General features: G+C 49.6%; 1 protein-coding gene across 1 annotated transcript; it reads right to left on the bottom strand.

Annotated features, from left to right (window-relative positions):
• Window positions 1-16,583: 16,583 nt before the first annotated feature.
• Window positions 16,584-17,540, bottom strand: LOC137367184 (transmembrane protein 121-like). The gene has a single exon (XM_068028621.1). It carries the CDS (start codon window positions 17,538-17,540, stop codon window positions 16,584-16,586), a length of 957 nt encoding a protein of 318 aa, XP_067884722.1.
• Window positions 17,541-18,028: the final 488 nt, after the last annotated feature.

The raw sequence follows: 18,028 nt of genomic DNA on the forward strand, positions 1-18,028 counted from the left end.
CCCTGTACTCACTGACCTACATTAACACACACCAAGTCCCATTCCTCTATCACCCCTGTACTCACTAACCTACATTAAAACACACCAAGTCCCGTTAACCTATCACCCCTGTACTCACCGACCTACATTAACACACACCAAGTCCCATTCCTCTATCACCCCTGTACTCACTAACCTACATTAAAACACACCAAGTCCCATTCCCCTATCACCCCTGTACTCACTGACCTACATTAACACACACCAAGTCCCGTTCCCCGATCACCCCTGTACTCACTGACCTACATTAACACACACCAATTCCCGTTCCCCAATCACCCCTGTATTCACTGACCGACATTAACACACACCAAGTCCCGTTCCCCAATCACCCAGGACTCATTGACCTACATTAACTCACACCAAGTCCCATTCCCCTATCACCCCTGTACTCACTGACCTACATTAACACACACCAAGTCCCGTTCCCCTATCACCCGTGTGTTCACTGACCGACATTAACACACACCAAGTCCCGTTCCCCAATCACCCTGTACTCACTGACCGACATTAACACACACCAAGTCCTGTTCCCCAATCACCCCTGTGCTCACTGACCAACATTAACACACACCAATTCCCGTTCCCCCATCACCCCTGTACTCACTGACCAACATTAACACACACCAAGTCCCGTTCCCCTATCACCCCTGTACTCACTGACCTACATTAACACACACCAAGTCCCATTCCCCCATCTCCCCTGTACTCACTGTCCGACATTAACACACACCAAGTCCCGTTCCTCTATCACCCCTGTACTCACTGACCTACATTAACACACACCAAGTCCCGTTCCCCTATCACCCCTGTACTCACTGACCTACATTAACACACACCAAGTCCCGTTCCCCTATCACCCCTGTACTCACTGACCTACATTAACACACACCAAGTCCCGTTCCTCTATCACCCCTGTACTCACTGACCTACATTAACAGACACCATGTCCCGTAAACCTATCACCCCTGTACTCACTGACCTACATTCACACACACCAAGTCCTGTTCCCCAATCACCCCTGTGCTCACTGACCAACATTAACACACACCAAGTCCTGTTCCCCAATCACCCCTGTGCTCACTGACCAACATTAACACACACCAAGTCCCGTTCCCCTATCACCCCTGTACTCACTGACTGACATTAACACACACCAAGTCCCGTTCCCCAATCACCCCTGTACTCACTGACCTACATTAACACACACCAAGTCCCGTTCCCCAATCACCCCTGTGCTCACTGACCTACATTAACACACACCAAGTCCCGTTCCCCAATCACCCCTGTGCTCACTGACCTACATTAACACACACCAAATCCCGTTCCCCTATCACCCCTGTACTCACTGACCTACATTAACACACACCAAATCCCGTTCCCCTATCACCCCTGTACTCACTGACCTACATTAACACACACCAAGTCCCGTTCGCCTATCACCCCTGTACTCACTGACCTACATTAACACACACCAAGTCCCGTTCCCCAATCACCCCTGTACTCACTGACCTACATTAACACACACCAAGTCCCGTTCCCCAATCACCCCTGTACTCACTGACCTACATTAACACACACCAAGTCCCGTTCCCCAATCACCCCTGTGCTCACTGACCTACATTAACACACACCAAGTCCCGTTCCCCAATCACCCCTGTGCTCACTGACCTACATTAACACACACCAAATCCCGTTCCCCTATCACCCCTGTACTCACTGACCTACATTAACACACACCAAATCCCGTTCCCCTATCACCCCTGTACTCATTGACCTACATTAACACACACCAAGTCCCGTTCCCCTATCACCCCTGTACTCACTGACCTACATTAACACACACCAAGTCCCGTTCCCCTATCATCCCTGTACTCATTGACCTACATTAACACACACAAAGTCCCGTTCCCCTATCACCCCTGTACTCACTGACCTATATTAACACACACCAAGTCCCGTTCCCCCATGACCCCTGTACTCACTGACCTACATTAACACACACCAAGTCCCGTTCTCCTATCACCCCTGTACTCACTGACCTACATTAACACACACCAAGTCCCATTCCTCTATCACCCCTGTACTCACTAACCTACATTAAAACACACCAAGTCCCGTTCCCCAATCACCCAGGACTCATTGACCTACATTAACACACACCAAGTCCCGTTCCCCTATCACCCCTGTGTTCACTGTCCGACATTAACACACATCAAGTTCCGTTCCCCAATCACCCAGGACTCACTGACCTACATTAAAACACAAGTCCCGTTCACCTATCACCCCTGTACTCACTAACCTACATTAACACACACCAAGTCCCGTTCCTCTATCACCCCTGTACTCACTGACCTACATTCACACACACCAAGTCCTGTTCCCCAATCACCCCTGTGCTCACTGACCAACATTAACACACACCAAGTCCCGTTCCCCCATCTCCCCTGTACTCACTGACCTACATTAACACACACCAAGTCCCGTTCCTCTATCACCCCTGTACTCACTGACCTACATTAACACACACCAAGTCCCGTTGCTCTATCACCCCTGTACTCACTGTCCTCCATTAACACACACCAAGTCCCGTTCCTCTATCACCCCTGTACTCACTGACCTACATTAACACACACCAAGTCCCGTTCCCCTATCACCCCTGTACACACTGACCTACATTAACACACACCAAGTCCCGTTCCTCTATCACCCCTGTACTCACTGACCTACATTAACACACACCAAGTCCCGTTCCCCCATGACCCCTGTACTCACTGACCTATATTAACACACACCAAGTCCCGTTCCCCTATCATCCCTGTACTCATTGACCTACATTAACACACACCAAGTCCCATTCCCCTATCACCCCTGTACTCACTGACCTACATTAACACACACCAAATCCCGTTCCCCCATGACCCCTGTACTCACTGACCTACATTAACACACACCAAGTCCCGTTCCCCCATGACCCCTGTACTCACTGACCTATATTAACACACACCAAGTCCCGTTCCCCAATCATCCCTGTACTCATTGACCTACATTAACACACACCAAGTCCCGTTCCCCTATCACCCCTGTACTCACTGACCTACATTAACACACACCAAGTCCCGTTCCCCTATCACCCCTGGACTCACTGACCTACATTAACACACACCAAGTCCCGTTCCCCTATCACCCAGGACTCATTGACCTACATTAACTCACTCCAAGTCCCATTCCCCTATCACCCCTGTACTCACTGACCTACATTAACACACACCAAGTCCCGTTCCCCTATCACCCCTGTACTCACTGACCTACATTAACACACACCAAGTCCCGTTCCCCCATCACCCCTGTACTCACTGACCTACATTAACACACACCAAGTCCCATTCCTCTATCACCCCTGTACTCACTGACCTACATTAACACACACCAAGTCCCGTTCCCCTATCATCCCTGTACTCATTGACCTACATTAACACACACCAAGTCCCGTTCCCCTATCACCCCTGTACTCACTGACCTACATTAACACACACCAAGTCCCGTTCCTCTATCACCCCAGTACTCACTGACCTACATTAACACACACCAAGTCCCGTTCCCCCATCACCCCTGTACTCACTGACCTACATTAACACACACCAAGTCCCGTTCCCCTATCACCCCTGTACTCACTGACCTACATTAACACACACCAAGTCCCGTTCCCCAATCACCCCTGTACTCACTGACCTACATTAACACACACCAAGTCCCGTTAACCTATCACCCCTGTACTCACTGACCTACATTAACACACACCAAGTCCCATTCCCCTATCACCCCTGTACTCACTGACCTACATTAACACACACCAAGTCCCGTTCCCCTATCACCCCTGTACTCACTGACCTACATTAACACACACCAAGTCCCATTCCCCCATCACCCCTGTACTCACTGACCTACATTAACAGACACCAAGTCCCGTTCCCCAATCACCCCTGTACTCACTGACCTACATTAACACACACCAAGTCCCGTTCCCCAATCACCCCTGTGCTCACTGACCTACATTAACACACACCAGGTCCCGTTCCCCTATCACCCCTGTACTCACTGACCTATATTAACACACACCAAGTCCCGTTCCCCCATCACCCCTGTACTCACTGACCTACATTAACACACACCAAGTCCCGTTCCCCTATCACCCCTGTACTCACTGACCTACATTAAGACACACCAAGTCCCGTTCCCCTATCACCCCTGTACTCACTGACCTATATTATCACACACCAAGTCCCGTTCCCCTATCACCCCTGTACTCACTGACCTACATTAACACACACCAAGTCCCGTTCCCCTATCACCCCTGTACTCACTGACCTACATTAACACACACCAAGTCCCATTCCTCTATCACCCCTGTACTCACTAACCTACATTAAAACACACCAAGTCCCGTTAACCTATCACCCCTGTACTCACCGACCTACATTAACACACACCAAGTCCCATTCCTCTATCACCCCTGTACTCACTAACCTACATTAAAACACACCAAGTCCCATTCCCCTATCACCCCTGTACTCACTGACCTACATTAACACACACCAAGTCCCGTTCCCCGATCACCCCTGTACTCACTGACCTACATTAACACACACCAAGTCCCGTTCCCCTATCACCCCTGTACTCACTGACCGACATTAACACACACCAATTCCCGTTCCCCTATCACCCCTGTACTCACTGACCTACATTAACACACACCAAGTCCCGTTCCCCTATCACCCCTGGACTCACTGACCTACATTAACAAACACCAAGTCCCGTTCCCCTATCACCCCTGTACTCACTGACCTACATTAACACACACCAATTCCCGTTCCCCTATCACCCCTGTGTTCACTGACCGACATTAACACACACCAAGTCCCGTTCCCCAATCACCCAGGACTCATTGACCTACATTAACTCACACCAAGTCCCGTTCCCCTATCACCCCTGTACTCACTGACCTACATTAACACACACCAAGTCCCGTTCCCCTATCACCCCTGTACTCACTGACCGACATTAACACACACCAAGTTCCGTTCCCCAATCACCCAGGACTCACTGACCTACATTAAAACACAAGTCCCGTTAACCTATCACCCCTGAACTCACTGACCTACATTAACACACACCAAGTCCCGTTCCCCAATCACCCCTGTACTCACTGACCTACATTAACACACACCAAGTCCCGTTCCCCAATCACCCCTGTGCTCACTGACCTACATTAACACACACCAAATCCCGTTCCCCTATCACCCCTGTACTCACTGACCTACATTAACACACACCAAGTCCCGTTCCCCTATCACCCCTGTACTCACCGACCTACATTAACACACACCAATTCCCGTTCCCCTATCACCCCTGCATTCACTGACCGACATTAACACACACCAAGTCCCGTTCCCCAATCACCCAGGACTCATTGACCTACATTAACTCACACCAAGTCCCATTCCCCTATCATCCCTGTACTCACTGACCGACATTAACACACACCAAGTTCCGTTCCCCAATCACCCAGGACTCACTGACCTACATTAACACACACCAAGTCCCATTCCTCTATCACCCCTGTACTCACTAACCTACATTAAAACACACCAAGTCCCGTTAACCTATCACCCCTGTACTCACCGACCTACATTAACACACACCAAGTCCCATTCCTCTATCACCCCTGTACTCACTAACCTACATTAACACACACCAAGTCCCGTTCCCCTATCACCCCTGTGTTCACTGACCGACATTAACACACACCAAGTTCCGTTCCCCAATCACCCAGGACTCACTGACCTACATTAACACACACCAAGTCCCATTCCTCTATCACCCCTGTACTCACTAACCTACATTAAAACACACCAAGTCCCGTTCCCCTATCACCCCTGTACTCACTGACCTACATTAACACACACCAAGTCCCATTCCTCTATCACCCCTGTACTCACTAACCTACATTAAAACACACCAAGTCCCGTTAACCTATCACCCCTGTACTCACCGACCTACATTAACACACACCAAGTCCCATTCCTCTATCACCCCTGTACTCACTAACCTACATTAAAACACACCAAGTCCCATTCCCCTATCACCCCTGTACTCACTGACCTACATTAACACACACCAAGTCCCGTTCCCCGATCACCCCTGTACTCACTGACCTACATTAACACACACCAAGTCCCGTTCCCCTATCACCCCTGTACTCACTGACCGACATTAACACACACCAATTCCCGTTCCCCTATCACCCCTGTACTCACTGACCTACATTAACACACACCAAGTCCCGTTCCCCTATCACCCCTGGACTCACTGACCTACATTAACAAACACCAAGTCCCGTTCCCCTATCACCCCTGTACTCACTGACCTACATTAACACACACCAATTCCCGTTCCCCTATCACCCCTGTGTTCACTGACCGACATTAACACACACCAAGTCCCGTTCCCCAATCACCCAGGACTCATTGACCTACATTAACTCACACCAAGTCCCGTTCCCCTATCACCCCTGTACTCACTGACCTACATTAACACACACCAAGTCCCGTTCCCCTATCACCCCTGTACTCACTGACCGACATTAACACACACCAAGTTCCGTTCCCCAATCACCCAGGACTCACTGACCTACATTAAAACACAAGTCCCGTTAACCTATCACCCCTGAACTCACTGACCTACATTAACACACACCAAGTCCCGTTCCCCAATCACCCCTGTACTCACTGACCTACATTAACACACACCAAGTCCCGTTCCCCAATCACCCCTGTGCTCACTGACCTACATTAACACACACCAAATCCCGTTCCCCTATCACCCCTGTACTCACTGACCTACATTAACACACACCAAGTCCCGTTCCCCTATCACCCCTGTACTCACCGACCTACATTAACACACACCAATTCCCGTTCCCCTATCACCCCTGCGTTCACTGACCGACATTAACACACACCAAGTCCCGTTCCCCAATCACCCAGGACTCATTGACCTACATTAACTCACACCAAGTCCCATTCCCCTATCATCCCTGTACTCACTGACCGACATTAACACACACCAAGTTCCGTTCCCCAATCACCCAGGACTCACTGACCTACATTAACACACACCAAGTCCCATTCCTCTATCACCCCTGTACTCACTAACCTACATTAAAACACACCAAGTCCCGTTAACCTATCACCCCTGTACTCACCGACCTACATTAACACACACCAAGTCCCATTCCTCTATCACCCCTGTACTCACTAACCTACATTAACACACACCAAGTCCCATTCCTCTATCACCCCTGTACTCACTAACCTACATTAAAACACACCAAGTCCCGTTAACCTATCACCCCTGTACTCACCGACCTACATTAACACACACCAAGTCCCATTCCTCTATCACCCAGGACTCACTGACCTACATTAACACACACCAAGTCCCATTCCTCTATCACCCCTGTACTCACTAACCTACATTAAAACACACCAAGTCCCGTTCCCCTATCACCCCTGTACTCACTGACCTACATTAACACACACCAAGTCCCGTTCCCCTATCACCCCTGTACTCACTGACCTACATTAACACACACCAAGTCCCGTTCCCCGATCACCCCTGTACTCACTGACCTACATTAACACACACCAAGTCCCGTTCCCCCATCACCCCTGTGTTCACTGACCGACATTAACACACACCAAGTCCCATTCCCCAATCACCCAGGACTCATTGACCTACATTAACTCACACCAAGTCCCGTTCCCCTATCATCCCTGTACTCACTGACCTACATTAACACACACCAAGTCCCGTTCCCCTATCACCCCTGTACTCACTGACCGACATTAACACACACCAAGTTCCGTTCCCCAATCACCCCTGAACTCACTGACCTACATTAACACACACCATGTCCCGTTAACTTATCACCCCTGTACTCACTGACCTACATTAACACACACCAAGTCCTGTTCCCCTATCACCCCTGAACTCACTGACCTACATTAACACACACCATGTCCCGTTAACTTATCACCCCTGTACTCACTGACCTACATTAACACACACCAAGTCCTGTTCCCCTATCACCCCTGTACTCACTGACCTACATTAACACACACCAAGTCCCGTTCCCCCATCACCCCTGTGCTCACTGACCAACATCAACACACACCAAGTCCCGTTCCCCTATCACCCCTGTACTCACTGACCAACATTAACACACACCAAGTCCCGTTCCCCTATCACCCCTGTACTTACTGACCAACATTAACACACACCAATTCCCGTTCCCCCATCACCCCTGTACTCACTGACCAACATTAACACACACCAAGTCCCGTTCCCCTATCACCCCTGTACTTACTGACCTACATTAACACACACCAAGTCCCATTCCCCTATCACCCCTGTACTCACTGACCTACATTAACACACACCAAGTCCCGTTGCCCTATCACCCCTGTACTCACTGACCTACATTAACACACACCAAGTCCCGTTCCCCCATGACCCCTGTACTCACTGACCTATATTAACACACACCAAGTCCCGTTCCCCTATCATCCCTGTACTCATTGACCTACATTAACACACACCAAGTCCCATTCCTCTATCACCCCTGTACTCACTGACCGACATTAACACACACCAAGTCCCGTTCCCCTATCACCCCTGTACTTACTGACCTACATTAACACACACCAAGTCCCATTCCCCCATCTCCCCTGTACTCACTGACCTACATTAACACACACCAAGTCCCCTTCCCCTATCACCCCTGTACTCACTGTCCGACATTAACACACAACAAGTCCCGTTCCTCTATCACCCCTGTACTCACTGACCTACATTAACACACACCAAGTCCCCTTCCCCTATCACCCCTGTACTCACTGTCCGACATTAACACACACCAAGTCCCGTTCCTCTATCACCCCTGTACTCACTGACCTACATTAACACACACCAAGTCCCGCTCCCCTATCACCCCTGTACTCACTGACCTACATTAACACACACCAAGTCCCGTTCCCCTATCACCCCTGTACTCACTGACCTACATTAACACACACCATGTCCCGTAAACCTATCACCCCTGTACTCACTGACCTACATTAACACACACCAAGTCCCATTCCCCAATCACCCCTGTACTCACTGACCTACATTAACACACACGAAGTCCCGTTCCCCTATCACCCCTGTACTTACTGACCTACATTAACACACACCAAGTCCCATTCCCCCATCTCCCCTGTACTCACTGACCGACATTAACACACACCAAGTCCCGTTCCTCTATCACCCCTGTACTCACTGACCTACATTAACACACACCAAGTCCCGTTCCCCTATCACCCCTGTACTCACTGACCTACATTAACACACACCATGTCCCGTAAACCTATCACCCCTGTACTCACTGACCTACATTAACACACACCAAGTCCCATTCCCCAATCACCCCTGTACTCACTGACCTACATTAACACACACCAAGTCCCGTTCCTCTATCACCCCTGTACTCACTGACCTACATTAACACACACCAAGTCCTGTTCCCCAATCACCCCTGTACTCACTGACCTACATTAACACACACCAAGTCCCGTTCCTCTATCACCCCTGTACTCACTGACCTACATTAACACACACCAAGTCCCGTTCCCCTATCACCCCTGTGCTCCCTGACCAACATTAACACACACCAAGTCCCGTTCCCCTATCACCCCTGTACTCACTGACTGACATTAACACACACCAAGTCCCATTCCCCTATCACCCCTGTACTCACTGACCTACATTAACACACACCAAGTCCCTTTCCTCTATCACCCCTGTACTCACTGACCTACATTAACACACACCAAGTCCCGTTCCCCCATCACCCCTGTACTCACTGACCTATATTAACACACACCAAGTCCCGTTCCCCCATGACCCCTGTACTCACTGACCTATATTAACACACACCAAGTCCCGTTCCCCTATCACCCCTGTACTCACTGACCTACATTAACACACACCAAGTCCCGTTCCCCAATCACCCCTGTACTCACTGACCTACATTAACACACACCAAGTCCCGTTCCCCTATCACCCCTGTACTCACTGACCTACATTAACACACACCAAGTCCCGTTCCCCTATCACCCCTGGACTCACTGACCTACATTAACAAACACCAAGTCCCGTTCCCCTATCACCCCTGTACTCACTGACCTACATTAACACACACCAAGTCCCATTCCTCTATCACCCCTGGACTCACTGACCTACATTAACAAACACCAAGTCCCGTTCCCCTATCACCCCTGTACTCACTGACCTACATTAACACACACCAAGTCCCGTTCCCCTATCACCCCTGTACTCACTGACCGACATTAACACACACCAAGTCCCATTCCCCTATCACCCCTGTACTCACTGACCTACATTAACACACACCAAGTCCCTTTCCTCTATCACCCCTGTACTCACTGACCTACATTAACACACACCAAGTCCCGTTCCCCCATCACCCCTGTACTCACTGACCTATATTAACACACACCAAGTCCCGTTCCCCCATGACCCCTGTACTCACTGACCTATATTAACACACACCAAGTCCCGTTCCCCTATCACCCCTGTACTCACTGACCTACATTAACACACACCAAGTCCCGTTCCCCAATCACCCCTGTACTCACTGACCTACATTAACACACACCAAGTCCCGTTCCCCTATCACCCCTGTACTCACTGACCTACATTAACACACACCAAGTCCCGTTCCCCTATCACCCCTGGACTCACTGACCTACATTAACAAACACCAAGTCCCGTTCCCCTATCACCCCTGTACTCACTGACCTACATTAACACACACCAAGTCCCATTCCTCTATCACCCCTGGACTCACTGACCTACATTAACAAACACCAAGTCCCGTTCCCCTATCACCCCTGTACTCACTGACCTACATTAACACACACCAAGTCCCGTTCCCCTATCACCCCTGTACTCACTGACCTACATTAACACACACCAAGTCCCGTTCCCCAATCACCCAGGACTCACTGACCTACATTAAAACACACCATGTCCCGTTAACCTATCACCCCTATACTCACTGACCTACATTCACACACACCAATTCCCGTTCCCCCATCACCCCTGTACTCACTGACCAACATTAACACACACCAAGTCCCGTTCCCCTATCACCCCTGTACTTACTGACCTACATTAACACACACCAAGTCCCATTCCCCCATCTCCCCTGTACTCACTGACCTACATTAACACACACCAATTCCCGTTCCCCCATCACCCCTGTACTCACTGACCAACATTAACACACACCAAGTCCCGTTCCCCTATCACCCCTGTACTCACTGACCTACATTAACACACACCAAGTCCCGTTCCCCTATCACCCCTGTACTCACTGTCCGACATTAACACACACCAAGTCCCATTCCCCTATCACCCCTGTACTCACTGTCCGACATTAACACACACCAAGTCCCGTTCCTCTATCACCCCTGTACTCACTGACCTACATTAACACACACCAAGTCCCGTTCCTCTATCACCCCTGTACTCACTGACCTACATTAACACACACCAAGTCCCGTTCCCCAATCACCCCTGTACTCACTGACCTACATTAACACACACCAAGTCCCGTTCCCCTATCACCCCTGTACTCACTGACCTACATTAACACACACCAAGTCCCGTTCCTCTATCACCCCTGTACTCACTGACCTACATTAACACACACCAAGTCCCGTTCCTCTATCACCCCTGTACTCACTGACCGACATTAACACACACCAAGTCCTGTTCCCCTATCACCCCTGTACTCACTGACCTACATTAACACACACCAAGTCCCGTTCCTCTATCACCCCTGTACTCACTGACCAACATTAACACACACCAAGTCCCATTCCTCTATCACCCCTGTACTCACTGACCAACATTAACACACACCAAGTCCCATTCCTCTATCACCCCTGTACTCACTGCCCTACATTAAGACACACCAAGTCCCCTCATAATCTTGTACACCTCTTTCCGGTCACCCCTCAGTCTTCTCTGCTCCAACAAAAACAACCCAAGCCTATCCGACCTCTCTTCATAGCTTAAATGTTCCATCCCAGGCAACATCCTGGTGTATCGCCTCTGCACCCCCTCCAATGCAATCACATCCTTCCTATAATGTGGCGACCAGAATTGCACACAGTACTCCAGCTGTGGCCTTACCAAAGTTCTGTACAACTCCAACATGACCTCCCTGCTTTTGTAATCTATGCCTCGATTGATAAAGGCAAGTGTCCCATGTGCCTTTTTCACCACCCTATTAACCTGCCCTTCTGCCTTCAGAGATCTATGGACAAACACGCCAAGGTCCCTTTGTTCCTCGGAACTTCCCAGTGTCAGGCCATTCATTGAATACTTCCGTGTCACATTACTCCTTCCAAAGTGTATCACCTCACACTTTTCAGGGTTAAATTCCATTTGCCACTTTTCTGCCCATTTGACCATCCTGTCTCTGTCTTCCTGTAACCCAAGACACTCAACCTCACTGCTAACCACTCGGCCAATCTTTGTGTCATCCGCAAACTTACTGATCCTACCCCCCACATAGTCATCTATGTCGTTTATATAAATGACAAATAGGGGACCCAGCACAGATCCCTGTTCAAGAGGGTAGCAAGGACAAACCAGATAATTACAGGCCAGTGAATCTAACATCACTGGTAGAGAAACTATTGGAAAAAATTCTGAGGGACAGGATTAATCTCCACTTGGAGAGGCAGGGATTAATCAGGGATCGTCAGCATGGTTTTGTCAGGGGAGATCGTGTCTAACTAACCTGATTGAATTTTTCAAGGAGGTGACGAGATGTGTAGATGAGGGTAAAGCAGTTGATGTAGTCTACATGGACTTCAGTAAGGCTTTTGATAAGGTCCCACATGGGAGATTGGTTAAGAAGGTAAGAGCCCATGGGATCCAGGGCAATTTGGCAAATTGGATCCAAAATTGGCTTAGTGGCAGGAGGCAGAGGGTAATGGTCAAGGGTTGTTTTTGTGAGTAGAAGCCTGTGACCAGTGGTTTACCGCAGGGATCGGTGTTGGAACCCTTGCTGTGTGTAGTGTACATTAATAATTTAGACGTAAATATAGGAGGTAAGTTCGCAGATGACATGAAAATTGGTGGTGTCGTAAATAGTGAGGGGTCAATAACCAGGGGGCATAGATTTAAAGCTCCCTCTACACTGTCCCCCATCAAACACTCCCCAGGACAGGTACAGTACGGGGGGGTTAGATACAGAGTAAAGCTCCCTCTACACTGTCCCCCATCAAACACTCCCCAGGACAGGTACAGTACGGGGGGGTTAGATACAGAGTAAAGCTCCCTCTACACTGTCCCCCATCAAACACTCCCCAGGATAGGTACAGTACGGGGGTTAGATACAGAGTAAAGCTCCCTCTACACTGTCCCCCATCAAACACTCCCCAGGACAGGTACAGTACGGGGGGGTTAGATACAGAGTAAAGCTCCCTCTACACTGTCCCCCATCAAACACTCCCCAGAACAGGTACAGTACGGGGGGGTTAGATACAGAGTAAAGCTCCCTCTACACTGTCCCCCATCAAACACTCCCCAGGACAGGTACAGTACGGGGGGGTTAGATACAGAGTAAAGCTCCCTCTACACTGTCCCCCATCAAACACTCCCCAGGACAGGTACAGTACGGGCACAGTGAGGACACCGATATGAATGACTCTGATTGGCTGGCTGATTCAACAATGACCCTCTCGGAGTGTAACTGTTATGACCAGGTGAGAAAGAGGTCCAGGGTTCCCTTTCAGCCTTCACCTGGTCTTACTGTAACAGGGTTTAATTTTAAACACACCGTATTTTAGCTCCCCCTGTGGTGAATGCTTGTTCATCACTTTCCATGCCAGCTTCAGTTTCATCCAATCCAGACCCAGCCCACAGATCACCACGTTCTATTTTACTCAGTTTCGTAAATTGCCACGATGGGCATTGTACTAATGGTCACTGAGACAGAAGTAGCACTGGGCCTTTCATAGACTGGGCACTTATAGTTAATCACTCTTAATGACAGTGGATTTTCAATGCCCCACTGATATGTCTCAGCAGAATCGGAATATTTAACAAGGATTCTAAACTTTGATAGTGATACATTATGGTCGGAAGAATGAGTAGAGACAATATAGAATAAAGGGTACAATTCTAAATGGGGTGCAGGAGCAAAGGGACCTGGGAGTATATATGCACAAATCATTGAAGGTGGCAGGGCAGGTTGACAAAGTAGTTAAAAAGGCATGGGATACTGAGCTTTATAAATAGAGGCATAGAGTTCAAAAGCAAGGAGGTTATGGTGAACCTTTAGAAAACACTGGTTTGGCCTCAATTTTTTTTATTCGTTTTGGGGGATGTAGGCATCACTGACTAGGCCAGCATTTATTACCTATCCCTAATTGCCCTTGAACTGACTGGTTTGCTAGGCCATTTCAGAGGGCTGGAGTATTGTGTCCAATTCTGGACTCCACACTTTAGGAAAGATGTGAAGACATCAGAGAGGGTGCAAAAAAGATTTACGAGAATGGTTCCGGGATGAGGAGCTTATGTTTTTTTTCCCTAAGGAGAACATTCCCAGCTTCTCCAGTCCATGCTTCACTGGTCTGGCCTACATGTGACTCCAGGCCCATAGGAATGTGATTGACTCTTAACTGCCCTCTGAAATAGCCCAGCAATACACTCAGTTGCACCAAACCACTAACAGAAAAGTTGAAGAAGAATAAAACTGGACGGGACCACCAGGCATCAACCTCGGCACTGGAAGCAACAAAAGCACAACCTGCCCAGTTGACCCTGCAAAGTCCTTCTCACTAACATCTGCGGATTTAGAGCAGTTCCATGGGAACACCACCACCTGCAAGTTCCCCTCCAAGTTCACACACCATCCTGACTTGGAACTATATTGCCGTTCCTTCACTGTCGCTGGGTCAAAATCCTGGAACTCCCTTCCTAACAGCACTGTGGGTCTACCTACCCCAAATGGACTGCAGTGGTTCAAGAAGGCAGCTCACCACCACCTTCTCAAGGGCAATTAGGGATGGGCAATAAATGCTGGCCTGGCCAGCGAAACACACATCTGGTGAATGAATAAACAAAAAATCTTCTCCCCATATTCCTCAACTCCAGCTCCCCCCTCCCTACATTTCTTCCCTCTCCACTTTACCTTCCCTAAGGGTTCTGAGGCCAATAGCAACCCTACCTGCCAGTGGCCCAAATATCTCAGCACAGTCTGGGGTGGGGGCAGATGTGGTGGGAGAAGGGGAATCTGTGCTCCTTCTGTGGGGATGTCCTGGGGCCAGAGTGTAGGAGAGCTTACTGAGGCCCTTTAGTAAATTTAGAATGAAACACTCTAGGCAATAAAGACATCCAGAAGGTATCTATTTCCCAATTTTGTTTAATTAGCAGTGAAAGCAAATTTACAAAATAAAGATATGTTTTAAAACATGTTTGCCTCAGTCATTGACCCAGTGAAGTGTGAACCGTGTCCTGACCCTTAGATCTAACCAATCAGTAAAGAGCAAGCCTTTCAGTGTTTTATCTTGTCATTGCTGGCTTGTGGGATCTTGCTGTGCGCTAATTGGCTGCCGGGTTTCCCCTACATTACCACAGCACATGCACTTGAACAAGTCCTTCATTGGCTCTATGGGGCTTTGGGACGTCTGATGACACCGTATAAAATGCCTGTTCAGTCTTTCGCTCCGGTATCTGATTGGTTGATAATATTTGGCGGGAGGTTTGTATGTGACTTCCCTGCCTCGGTCTGTTTAGTTCCTGGGCCGTGTCAATAGACCTCTTTGTCTCTTTAGTTGGTTGGTGGTGTTGAGGAAAGGAGGGTTAGAGGGGGAGGAGTGGAAGGTTAGAGGGGGAGGAGTGGAGGGTTAGAGGGGGAGGAGTGGAGGGTTAGAGGGGGAGGAGTGGAGGGTTAGAGGGGGAGGAGTGGAGGGTTAGAGGGGGAGGAGTGGAGGGTTAGAGGGGGAGGAGTGGAGGGTTAGGGGGGGAGGAGTGGAGGGTTAGAGGGGGAGGAGTGGAGGGTTAGAGGGGGAGGAGTGGAGGGTTAGAGGGGGAGGAGTGGAGGGTTAGAGGGGGAGGAATGGAGGGTTAGACGGGGTGGAGTGGGGTTAAAAGGTGATGTAAAGTCAGAGTTTGGAGTCAAGGTAAGGAACATCACAGGGGGTGGCGGAGAGAAGGTTGACTTAACCCAGAACCAGTTCACAGCCAGTGGGTATTCTCCGGAACCTCAGTTGGAGGAAGGTGAGGGAGAGGGGAGAGGAGGAAGGTGAGAGAGAGAGAGGGGAGAGGAGGGAAGGTTCTGTATCTCCATCCTTGCAGCGAGTTGATGCAATGTGGGGTAGGTCGGGGGAGGGGAATCATCACGTATCATTGCTGCCCGGCACCTCCAGCGTTGGTGCCTGTTCCTTTGCGCCACTTGGATGGAGGGTGGGGATGGTCACAGAGAGGTGGGAGGTTGTCGAGTTCTGCTGCAGCTCAGGCCCAGGACCTGGGGAGATGTCGGGCAGATGCTTCCTGTACTGGACAAAGCTGCAGGTCTTGAGTGCAATGGCGAGTATGTTCTTGCCCATAAAGATGCCCGAGGCCCTGGCGTCGCAGAAGAAGAGGAGATTGCTCCCTCGGATGAAGATGGTGATGATGTTGATGGTGACCAGGCTGAGGATTGGGTAGAGCATCATCTTGTGGGGCAGGATGTGGAGGCCCTGCATACTGATCTCACTGAGCGAGACACAAGGCAGAATCAGGAGAAGGATGTAACAGTAGAAGAACATCAAACCCTCTGTCCACAGTGGGAGGCCTTTCTTCTGAGGCTCCCACAGGTTGGCCTGCACGTCCAACACATCCAGCAAGTCAATGACCACCCACAGGAGGCGATTCCTCAATTCCTCCTTCTTTTTTAAGGCCCTCAGGTGTTCCATGTGGTCGACAGCCATCAGGACCAGGTAGAGGGCTGGAACACAAATGGACAACACCAGAGTGAGGCTTTTCCTGGCCACCATACCCAGGCTCCTGCGGTCAGCTTTGTAGTTCTGGTAGACAAAGTAGAGTTTGATCTCCAGCACGAAGATGTAGAGGAACCAGAGGATCATGGCGTAGCCCCGCTTGGCAGTCCGCACCTCGGCCCCGACCCACACTGCCACGTATCGCAGGGCGACCAGAAGGCAGACATCCCCCACCGTTACCATGACACTGACTCCAATCTTCCGGGAGCCCTGGCTCTGCTGGATCAGATAGCAATCCATGACTGCCATGCTGCTGAGGATGACCACATTGGAGAGACAGACGTGGGGTTTATTGGTGGAGGTTGGTCGGACCATCCTTTCCTGACCTCAAGCTGCCCTCTTACTCTTGCTCACTCACTCCTGAACAGAAATCCCTTGCGACCCAGTCTTTAAGCAATGCCCAATCACCTAGAGCCCAGCTTCAGGGCACCGTGACAAGCAGATCCCACCATGTCCAGGTACATTTTCCAATTCAGCACACATTCAAACAATTTGTTGCTCTCTCTAAGGACAGTGACTTTAGCAGAGGAACTATATAGCAAGTGTCAGTTAATAGAATTGCTCTCTCTGTATCTGTACCTGTATCTGTATCTGTCTCTGTCTCTCTTTCTCTCCACCACTGTCCCAATCTCTCTTTGTATCAGACTCTCTCCATCTCTCTCTCTCTTTCTCACTCCCTCTAACTCACTTACTCTGTCTATTTATCTGGGTCTCTCTCTCATTTTATATTTCTCTGTGTCACTAATCTCTTTTTCTCTCTCCCTTTCTCCCTGTATAACTCTCTTTTTAGTCTATGACTGCTT

Source organism: Heterodontus francisci, chromosome 3 (genome assembly GCF_036365525.1).
Source record: "Heterodontus francisci isolate sHetFra1 chromosome 3, sHetFra1.hap1, whole genome shotgun sequence".
Taxonomy (NCBI): domain Eukaryota; kingdom Metazoa; phylum Chordata; class Chondrichthyes; order Heterodontiformes; family Heterodontidae; genus Heterodontus; species Heterodontus francisci.